General features: G+C 40.0%; 2 protein-coding genes across 2 annotated transcripts; one reads left to right on the top strand and one right to left on the bottom strand.

Annotated features, from left to right (window-relative positions):
* The first annotated feature begins 2,035 nt into the window (after nucleotides 1-2,035).
* Nucleotides 2,036-7,175, top strand: LOC108986326 (probable phosphoribosylformylglycinamidine synthase, chloroplastic/mitochondrial). Its single transcript, XM_018958900.2, has 4 exons — nucleotides 2,036-2,136; nucleotides 2,357-2,408; nucleotides 2,679-6,876; nucleotides 6,997-7,175. Exons 2-3 carry the CDS (start codon nucleotides 2,367-2,369, stop codon nucleotides 6,870-6,872), a joined length of 4,236 nt encoding a protein of 1,411 aa, XP_018814445.1. The 5' UTR covers nucleotides 2,036-2,136; nucleotides 2,357-2,366; the 3' UTR covers nucleotides 6,873-6,876; nucleotides 6,997-7,175.
* A 179-nt stretch (nucleotides 7,176-7,354) lies between these two features.
* LOC108986322 (LOB domain-containing protein 33-like) lies at nucleotides 7,355-9,155 on the bottom strand. Its single transcript, XM_018958895.2, has 2 exons — nucleotides 8,574-9,155; nucleotides 7,355-8,467 (listed from the first exon to the last, which is right to left on the bottom strand). The coding sequence occupies exons 1-2, from the start codon at nucleotides 8,850-8,852 to the stop codon at nucleotides 8,081-8,083; spliced, it is 666 nt and encodes a 221-aa protein (XP_018814440.1). The 5' UTR covers nucleotides 8,853-9,155; the 3' UTR covers nucleotides 7,355-8,080.
* Nucleotides 9,156-10,858: the final 1,703 nt, after the last annotated feature.

Genomic DNA, 10,858 nt, shown 5'->3' with positions numbered 1-10,858 from the left:
TTTTCTGTATGCAGGCATGCATGCATGCACTCACATCTCACTACCAATTCATGTTTATTTTTTTCTTTGATGCTTGATAAACTAGTTAATTAGATTGGTTTTTTTGGAAGGGCGCGCGATCGATTACATTGAAGATATATATATGTTCAGCTTAATTAGCTAGAAAGAAAAAGTTAAGTGCATTCTCAATAAGCTTCTAGATCGAGCCTCCTGATCATTTCAGGTGATCATGCTGAAATACGATCCATGTCAAGTATTGGAGGTTTGCATTAATGCTGGCTAATTAGTTTGTCGAGATAGTGTTATTCCTTGTGATTCCAGGGGCAGGTACGTACGTAGGCCGTATGGATCAGTACTTTGAAATAGATCATGAATCGAAGGCTGTGAAATACGCCTTCTCGAGTAATGATCTTCTATATATATCCTTTTAGGTTGTGGGGTCAAAAGGAGATCGATCTCATGGGTGTCATTATTTGCTGGGTTTTGAAGGTCGGCATGTTAGATGTCAGGACATCCCCTCTAGCCACAATTAACAAGAAACCGAATAACTTTTTCTTTTTTTGGAGCGAAGAAAAAGGTTACTTGGCTTTGTTTACTTTGGAGATCAGCATTACTTTTTATTCAACTCCTTTTTCTTTTTGGTGAGCAAAATAGTATTTTGGGAAGGATAATTATTTTGACATGAAAATTTCTTCTCGTGATCAGCCACTATTTACCACCCTATACTCTATGAAAACACCTTTACATCCTATAAAAAACATTCTCACACTTTATAAAAAAAAAAAAAAATACATCACGTGCGTGAGTATGTGATGTGAACAGTAATTTGTAACAAATCTCTATGGACATAATGGACTCTCATGAAGCTGTCATATTCATGCATATAGTTTCGAAACATAGCTAGGCGCTCAATTTTTTTAAGAAATAGTGATTTTTATTATTAAAATGTTAAGTTTTTTTTTTATCATGTGAATCTTATATTTACTTATTTTTTTTATATTTGTGCATTTTACGATTGTAAATATGATTTGATCTCTGTTCATGCTCTCTCTCTCTCTCTCAATTTGTAAATTATTTGCGGGCAATATGGCTCAAATGTGCATACAGTGAATCGCACGGAGATAGATTAGATTGGATTAAGCAAAGTTTTCAATCAGGCGCTGTAATCTCGAGTGGTAGCTGCCTTTAAACAAAGACTGTGTGTGGATTAATTTTGCAAAACACGGGATAATAAATAAAGAAATATGGGTAGATCAAAGAAGAAAGGAAACAAACATCATGTGCCAGAGAACCGTTCAATTCAGTTCCAAAAACGTGAGCAACTCACCTTATTTGCACGATTCTACATCCATTTATGGCTTTGTATGCAAGATATATATTATATGCTTGATGTTGTCCGAAGTCATTAAATTATTACAAAGAATACAAATCTTATAATTAACACAATCCAATAACATTTGTCATTTTAAAGTACGACTTAAGCAAAATTTTGGTCGGATATGGTTGGTAATTACTCTAGAATCTCTATACTTTCCTGATAAAGATTTCTTGGTATTTTCTGCATTAATGACCTGTTTTAAATTAAAAAATTATAAAAAATCGTAATCAATGAATCTAAACTTCAAATGTGTGTTTTTATTTTTGAAAAATTCTACTTATCATTCAGTTCACATATCATAAATAATTTTTTAATTTTTAATTTTTTTTATTAAATGTGTGGTGTATGAATAATGATTATAAAAATTCAATTAGTTTAAGAAGAATAAAACAATAAAAAAAATAAAATAAATGTAGTGTATGGTTTGAGTATCAAAATCTTTTATTTTTTTAGTTTTTTTAGTCCGAAGTAATATTTTTTATTTATTTTTTAAATAAAAGGAGTGAAGGTTTGAAACCCAAAATTTTCATTTAAAAAATGGAATCGTATGGCATAGACTCTTGACAGAAGATTCTTAAGTCCACGTGTAGTACGCAAACGGCTAAAAAGGGAAAAAATAAAGCCTTATATAGTTCGTATCATCGAGGCTTTTGGTCTGGGTCAAGAAAAAAAGAAGAGCCGACTTACTGCCACGCCCTGCAGCAAGGTACTAAGGTTTATTTCAGACTAAAACCCTAGTTCGACCGTCTCTCTTGCCGGTAGTTCTCTCTCTCTCTCTGTCTCTCTCTGTATCAATTGTTATTCGTTTCTGATAATTTAGTTTAGCTTCTTCTCGATAATCAAATGCTGCAATGGTTGATTTATAAATTTTTTTGGGTTCAACGGGTTATCGGTTGTTTTTTTCCGGGGAATTTCTTCTTTGGAAAGTAACACAATGATTTTGCTTACAGTCCTCTACCTGTAATGTTTTCCTCTCAGGTCCGAGGTAATGGCCAGTGCTCGGGAAATTACAGCAGCCGAGTTTTTGCGGGTATGTTGTCATTATTCCTCTGTTCAGTTGCCGAGGAATCTAGGATGATGAATGAAGATTGGGAATTTCTTAGTGGAAAATGAATTCTAGTTTGTTGGGGGTACTAAAAGTTGAATTTTGTCATACCATATTTGTGCATTTCTGACATGGCTTATAGTCAATCAAGCAAACCCGTATCTTCTAATAATTTTAAATATCGATTCTTTCCCTGGGTTCTGGCCTAAACTAGCAAATCTGATTTTTTGGCGTTTTCTTTTGTTTTTATTACAGGGTACCAGTAGGCTAAATGTTTTTCTACATAGAAATTTCCGTAGCCAGAAAAGCCATTTGTTATGGGGTACACTGCATAGACAAGGTCGAAGACTGGGTATATCTAACAGTGGAATTGTTTCATTGAGGTGTCGTGCTCAAGCAAAGCCCGAGGCTATTGTTTCTGGGGTTGTAAGCAGTAACATAGATGAGCAATCAAGCTTGGTCGAGAAGCATACCAAGGAAGTTATCCATTTTTATCGGATCCCGCTGCTTCAGGAAGGTGCAACCGCTGAACTTTTGAAGTCTGTTCAATCCAAAGTCTCAAATCAGATTGTTGGTTTGAGAACTGAACAGTGCTTCAATATAGGGCTGGATTCTGGGCTTTCAAGTGAAAAGCTTTCTGTTCTCAAGTGGCTTCTTCAGGAAACTTATGAGCCGGAGAATTTGGGGACAGAGAGCTTTCTTGAGAAGAAGAGGCGGGAGGGGTTGAATACAGTTATAGTTGAGGTTGGGCCTCGGCTGTCTTTTACAACAGCTTGGTCTTCAAATGCTGTCTCGATTTGTCGAGCATGTGGATTGACAGAAGTGGCCCGCATGGAACGGTCAAGGAGATACTTGTTGCATAGCCAGGGTGCCCTGCAAGACCATCAGATTAATGAGTTTGCTGCAATGGTTCATGATCGGATGACTGAGTGTGTTTATACCCAGAAGCTTGCATCATTTGAGACCAATGTGTTTCCAGAGGATGTCCGCTATATACCCATCATGGAGAAGGGCCGGAAAGCATTGGAAGAAATTAATCAGGAAATGGGCTTGGCGTTTGATGAGCAAGATTTAAAGTATTACACCCGGCTCTTTCGGGAGGAAATCAAGCGGAATCCAACAAATGTGGAACTGTTTGACATAGCACAATCAAATAGTGAGCACAGCAGGCACTGGTTTTTTACTGGTAGGATGATTATTGATGGACAGGTCATGAGTAGAACTCTCATGCAGATCGTGAAGAGCACCTTGCTGGCTAACCCAAATAATTCTGTCATTGGGTTTAAGGATAACTCGAGTGCTATCAAAGGGTTCCATGTGAAGCAATTGCGACCCATTCATCCTGGTTCAACATGCCCATTAGAGACAGCTGCACGTGAACTTGATATTCTATTCACAGCTGAGACCCATAATTTCCCATGTGCAGTGGCACCATACCCTGGTGCAGAGACAGGTGCAGGAGGTCGCATCAGGGATACTCATGCGACAGGAAAGGGGTCTTTTGTGGTTGCATCTACAGCTGGTTATTGTGTTGGGAATCTCAACATGGAGGGGTCTTATGCTCCATGGGAAGATCCATCCTTCACATACCCATCAAACTTGGCTTCACCTTTGCAAATCCTTATAGATGCTAGTAACGGTGCATCAGACTATGGGAACAAATTTGGAGAACCCTTAATTCAGGGCTACACTAGAACTTTTGGAATGAGACTCCCTAGTGGGGAGAGACGGGAATGGTTGAAGCCAATAATGTTTAGTGGAGGTATAGGGCAGATTGATCACACCCATATAGTTAAAGGAGAGCCTGACATTGGGATGTTGGTCGTAAAGATTGGGGGGCCTGCGTATCGTATTGGAATGGGTGGAGGAGCAGCATCAAGCATGGTTAGTGGCCAAAATGATGCAGAGCTTGATTTTAATGCTGTGCAGCGTGGAGATGCTGAGATGGCACAGAAGTTGTATCGCGTTGTTCGTGCCTGCATTGAAATGGGGGAGCATAACCCAATTATCAGCATTCATGATCAGGGGGCTGGTGGGAACTGTAATGTAGTGAAGGAAATTATATACCCCAAAGGTGCTGAGATTGATATCAGAAAAGTTGTAGTCGGTGACCACACGATGTCTATATTAGAGATTTGGGGTGCAGAATATCAGGAGCAAGACGCGATCTTGGTGAAGCCCGAAAGCCACAACCTTTTACAATCAATCTGTGATAGAGAAAGGGTTTCTATGGCTGTTATTGGAGCAATAAATGGCAAGGGATGTGTTGTTTTAGTTGATAGCTTGGCTATTGAGAAATGTCATTCGAGTGGACTCCCTCCCCCTCCTCCTGCTGTGGATCTTGAGCTTGAGAAAGTACTTGGTGACATGCCTCAGAAGTCCTTCGAGTTTTTCCGGATGGTTCATGTGCGAGAGCCACTTGATATTGCTCCTGGGGTCACGGTAATGGATTCTTTGAAGAGGGTACTGAGACTTCCATCAGTTGGTTCAAAACGTTTCTTGACAACAAAAGTGGATAGATGTGTAACTGGTCTTGTGGCGCAGCAGCAAACTGTTGGTCCCTTGCAAATTACTCTTTCTGATGTTGCAGTCATTGCTCAGACTTACACTGATTTGACTGGAGGTGCATGTGCCATTGGGGAGCAGCCAATTAAAGGTCTGCTGGATCCAGAAGCTATGGCAAGGTTGGCTGTCGGGGAAGCACTCACAAATCTTGTTTGGGCGAAGGTCACTTCTCTTTCTGATGTTAAAGCGAGCGGTAATTGGATGTATGCTGCAAAGCTTGATGGGGAAGGAGCAGCCATGTATGATGCTGCTATGGCCCTTTCAGAAGCTATGATTAAACTTGGTATTGCTATTGATGGAGGAAAGGACAGTCTTTCCATGGCCGCTCATGCTGCAGATGAAGTTGTGAAGGCTCCTGGTAATCTTGTAATCAGTGTCTATGCCACTTGTCCTGACATAACAAAGACAGTAACCCCAGATTTGAAGCTTGGAGATGATGGCATTCTGCTACACATTGATTTGGCAAAGGGAAAGCGGCGTTTAGGTGGATCTGCTCTTGCTCAGGTTTTTGACCAAGTTGGGATTGAATGTCCCGATCTCGAGGATGTTCAATACTTCAAAAGGGTTTTTGAAGGAATTCAGGACCTTATCGGAGATGAATTAATCTCTGCCGGTCATGACATCAGTGATGGGGGGCTTTTGGTTTGTGCCTTGGAGATGGCATTTGCTGGAAATTGTGGCATTGTTTTGGACTTGACTTCAAATGGGAAGAGCCTCTTGCAGACACTTTTTGCAGAAGAACTCGGTCTAATTCTTGAGGTAAGCAAGTACAGCTTGGACACTATAATAGGAAAGCTTAGCAGTTTGGGTGTTTCTTCTGAGATCATTGGACAAGTTACTGCAAATCCCTCGATAGAGTTAAAGTTTGATGGGGTAACTCATTTGAATGAGAAAACTTCACTGCTTAGGGACATGTGGGAGGATACCAGTTTTCATCTGGAAAAGCTCCAAAGATTGCCTACTTGTGTAGATTTAGAGAAAGAAGGTTTGAAATTTAGGCATGAACCTTCATGGGAATTGCTCTTTACTCCTACCTTCACAAGCGAGAAATATATGAATGCAACTTCAAAACCAAGAGTAGCTGTGATCCGAGAAGAAGGCAGCAATGGAGACAGAGAAATGTCTGCAGCATTCTATGCTGCTGGTTTTGAACCGTGGGATGTTACAATGTCTGACTTGCTTAAAGGAACCATTTCACTGCATGAGTTCCGTGGGATTGTGTTTGTTGGAGGTTTTAGCTATGCTGATGTGCTTGATTCTGCGAAAGGTTGGTCTGCTTCAATACGATTCAATCAGCCCCTTTTAAATCAATTCCAGGAGTTCTACAAGCGGCCAGATACTTTCAGTCTCGGTGTTTGCAATGGGTGTCAGCTCATGGCTTTGTTGGGGTGGGTCCCAGGTCCCCAAGTTGGCGGGGTGCTTGGTGCTGGTGGGGATCCATTTCAGCCGAGGTTTATTCACAACGAATCAGGAAGGTTTGAATGTCGCTTTACAAGTGTGTCAATAAAGGACTCACCTGCTATGATGTTCAAAGGAATGGAAGGTAGTACTTTGGGCGTATGGGCTGCTCATGGTGAGGGAAGAGCATTTTTCCCTGATGAGGGCGTATTGAATGATGTGCTTCACTCAGACTTGGCTCCACTTAGATATTGTGATGATGATGGGAATGTGACAGAATCTTACCCTTTCAATTTGAATGGCTCTCCTTTAGGGGTTGCAGCCATTTGCTCTCCAGATGGAAGGCATCTTGCCATGATGCCTCATCCAGAACGTTGCTTCTTGATGTGGCAGTTTCCCTGGTATCCAAAGAGATGGAATGTGGACAAGAAAGGCCCTAGTCCTTGGTTGCGGATGTTCCAGAATGCTAGAGAGTGGTGCTCTTGAGATGGTTAGTTTTTTACTGTTAGTTTCAAAGATAGCACTTATCAGAAGAAAGGAAGTTTTAAAGATAGCTTCCTTTTTTAAATGCTTACTAATACTGTGCTTCTCTGTTGTTAATCAACAACAGCGTTCAATGGCAGCAGGCATGGCGTTTTAAAGGTCACCAGGATGATTCAGATTCTTGTCTTATTGGGATTGCTAGAAATGTCAGAGATGTCAAATTTCTTTTAGTTTTTGTTTGGGACTACACAAGGTCTTGCAGAAATGGGCATTGAAGTTACCGTCATTGCATGGTGTTTCTCTGAATTATAGTTTGCTCTCTCTTTCTCCCTCTCTCTCTCTCTCTCTCTCTCTATAACAAAATACAATAGAGGTGACCTGTGAAGAAATTTCAATGGCGTCAATTTTAATTATTGATATATTGACAAGCTTTTTCCTATTTTAATTTCATATGGACAATCTGGAAGGGATTAAAAAATATATTTTTTTAATTGATAATCAGAATAGGCAAGAGCCAGACTACTGACCTTCAACGGATGAAAATATGATTGGCAGTGTATTTAACTTGTTGCAAGATTTTCTGGATTTACATGTATACATTAAAGCATGTGTACTAACTTTAATATGGGTGTATGTGCGCGTATTTCCTCTATTAGTCTGGCATTCTCTTATCTTTCTGTTTAGCCCCTGAAGTGGCTGGTTTCATTTAGTTATGCAGTTTTTAATTGTTTGTTGGTCTTTGTTGCTTACGAATCGTGTACTCTTTGGTTCCCGTTAACATCGTAGGGTTTTATTGAGTTTATTGTGATCTTTGGCTTGTTTCTGGGATTAAATCACTGCCTTGAATCAGTTTCTATTCATTTAAATGTTTCTTATTACTCATGCCGGGGATGAATGCAAGCACTTTTTCTAAAATTATTGTACCCGTGATCTGCATGTCTCTCACGACCCACATAAGGTATTTGTAGTATAATTTCCAGACAACTACGATTGATTGTGAAGTGAGGGTATGAGGTCGAGCATAGAGAAGAGAAGGATGTTTATGTATGGCTTAAACTAGAATAAACTATGCCTACAACTCAAAAACCAGGTCATACGCATACTTAAATTGCAAAATCAGGCCTAGTACAAAATCTGTTACCATAGGAAGCCGAAAGGAGTCCTTATATAACACAAGCCTTCTGTTTACACGAAAGCTATTCGTGGTATTTTTAGATTGGACCCGCGCAGGTTTTGACATTCATATTCTTGTACAACCATGGAGTCTCTTCGCTAATTTCCTCAATGAGGCTCTCTAAGATAGTTGGAACAGAGTCATCAAATAAGTTTTGGTTTTCCCATCCATATAAAGGAGGGAGCTGTATATCCATCTGGCTATCAAAGGAGGCATGGTTGGCAGTCGAACTTCCAGTATAGGAAAGTAGACCACCTTGTTGGTTTTGATAATATTGTGCGTGCATGTCATCATGTTGCGAAGAGAATTGTAACCCATCATATGGGCTGGTATTTGCTTGAGAGCTTCCACAACTGCTGACACCAACTGCGACATTAGCCATTTGGTTCCCAAGGATCTCTATCTCCTCTTGTAAGTTGGCAACCTGCAAAAGCCAGGTAAACAGTGTATGCTATGTTTAGTTAATTATTCAAGCTTCAGTGTGAATTTTGCAGGTTTGAGGGGAGAAGTTGATGTAGCAGCCAGGAAACCTGTTGTTGGAGTGCAAAGATATCGGCAACGCAACCATATATGGGATCCCGCACCCTAGCCATTGCCTCATAAGCAATGGTGGTTGCCGCGACACTTCGGTTGTGTACTGGTAGGTGTAGTAATAGCTTTGAAACGTTACTTGCACCAAACACCTTGTGCACTGCTGCAAAGTGGGATGCAGCTTGGTCATAACAAAAGTAAGGAGCAAACACACATTCACCGGTGCACTTTCTCCTGAGGAACTTGCACGCTCCACATGAAGAGCCAATCCCTGTCATTGTCCTAAGCTTTTCCTTACCCGTCAGTTGGATTTTCAGTAGTACCAACTATTGGACTGGGTTGTTTGAGTAGCCGAGATTTATTCTTTATAGCGATGATTTACAAGAGCTGGAAGTTTGTTTTGTTGCCTCCAAAGGACATTCTTACTTTTGGTTAAAAGTATGTTTCTTTTGGGTCTCCTTGATGGCCTACATCGTCATTCTTAAATTGGGTAACCTTTACCATTCGTGCCCTTAAAGGCTAGACTATGTGATGGAATACCTAATCATTATGACCATAAGTTGGGCTATGAAAGAAAAAAATAGTTTTTGAAACGAGTGTTATGATTGAAATCATTCTTTGTAGGCAAATACAATGGATATTTCTCCCTTTTGGCAACTATCATGAAAGTTCGTCATCCCTGAGAGAAGGGATGATTAGGAAAAGATGAAGGTGATTTTACGCATCTTATTGAAGCTTTTAAATGAGCAAGCTAACATTTAGTTGTCAATAGCCTTGTTAACTCCATGAAAGGTTTGTTCGGTTTCTGATTATTGGGTCCTTCCACTTTGCCTCCACAGCAGCCACAAATCCACGTGGCAGTAATTGCATGTAGAAATCATGAGAGAGGGGGGGACAAATTGTAGCATAATTTTCATGCTTTCAGTCAAAAGGAAGGATGGGGTTTGGTAAATCACGGCTCAAAACAGGGTCTCTACTCCAATTAGCTAAATGTTATATGTGCGAATGGGGATTGGATATTGTGTGCACTGACGCATGGCGGCTATTTGTCTTGATGTTTACTAATTCTCCATAATTATGCATTATTTAAATCCTCGCTGGCCTTAATTATTCTTTATTGGCATATTTTAATGGTAACACTAGATCAGGTTTGGCTGTTGGCCACTTAATTTATGCATTGGGTCGGTGATGAAGGACGGACCCCCCTCTTTGTCTTCCCAATAGAACTAAATGCCTCCAACAGCATTACTTCTAATGCTCTCAAGTCCAAGAGAGAGGCTCACGTACCTGTCAACAACAGTTTCTAAGTGCACGAACTTCTATTTTTCTGCATGCTTCATGGCTCTAGATGTAAAGCAGAGTTGGGCTAGTGTCTGTTTGTGTGTGTCTGAGAGAGAGAGAGAGAGAGAGATGGTTGGGACAACATGCCATTTGCAGTAATATGAGCTTCGCTTTCTGTCATTTCGGAACTGTGAAGTGTTTTGTTTTGGACCGAAATATATGCATGAACAAGAGACTTTCGAGGGATGGTGGAGGGGAGCTTTTCGGCTTTTGAGTTTAACGATGAAAGTGCCTTTCTTTATCATGGATCAATTATCACTTTGTTCCATCTTCAATTTTAGGTTTGCCGACTCTAACATTAATGTTGTTTGTTTGTGCATTCCCATGAACCTAAATACCATAGTTTAAGCAGAAAAAACTCGATGGCCAATAGGTGATGGCTTGGACTACAACCCCTTTGCTATTATGTGCTTGCAAAATTTGCTGTCATCAACTAAAATTTCATACAAGATGGATTCTTATCCTCTTAGGACATGAGTTTCTTTTTACTATTTTAAACCGGTTAATCTTATACACGGTACACCACACTTTCATCTCATTATCTAAGATGTGGTACATTACCGTTGGATAATAAAAAATTATCCAATAAAAGATTATCTAATGGTAATAAACGTGTCACATCTTACGTAGTGAAATAAAAGTGTAATGGTAGTGTAGTGTAGTGTATGAAAGTGCATAGAAGTTTCCTTTTAAACCTGCTATACTGAACCAACATGCTGTGTGGTGTTGCCCTGTTGCAGTTTCAGAAGTTTCTACGTACTATTGTGAACCTCGCTTTGTTTCATCTTCTCGGCACTTCATTAGTGCATTTTCCTGTTAGATGCAGAGACTGTTTTAACTTTTAAGAATTTTCTTCGGAGTATTTTGACTTGCTTGCACTGTCATAGTTGTTTCCCTCTTACTTGTTCCAAATTATATGGAGGTTTGCGTAGCCAGAAGAAAG

This window comes from Juglans regia, chromosome 7 (assembly GCF_001411555.2).
Source record: "Juglans regia cultivar Chandler chromosome 7, Walnut 2.0, whole genome shotgun sequence".
Lineage (NCBI taxonomy): Eukaryota > Viridiplantae > Streptophyta > Magnoliopsida > Fagales > Juglandaceae > Juglans > Juglans regia.
This window is presented reverse-complemented; position numbering and strand designations above follow the sequence as displayed.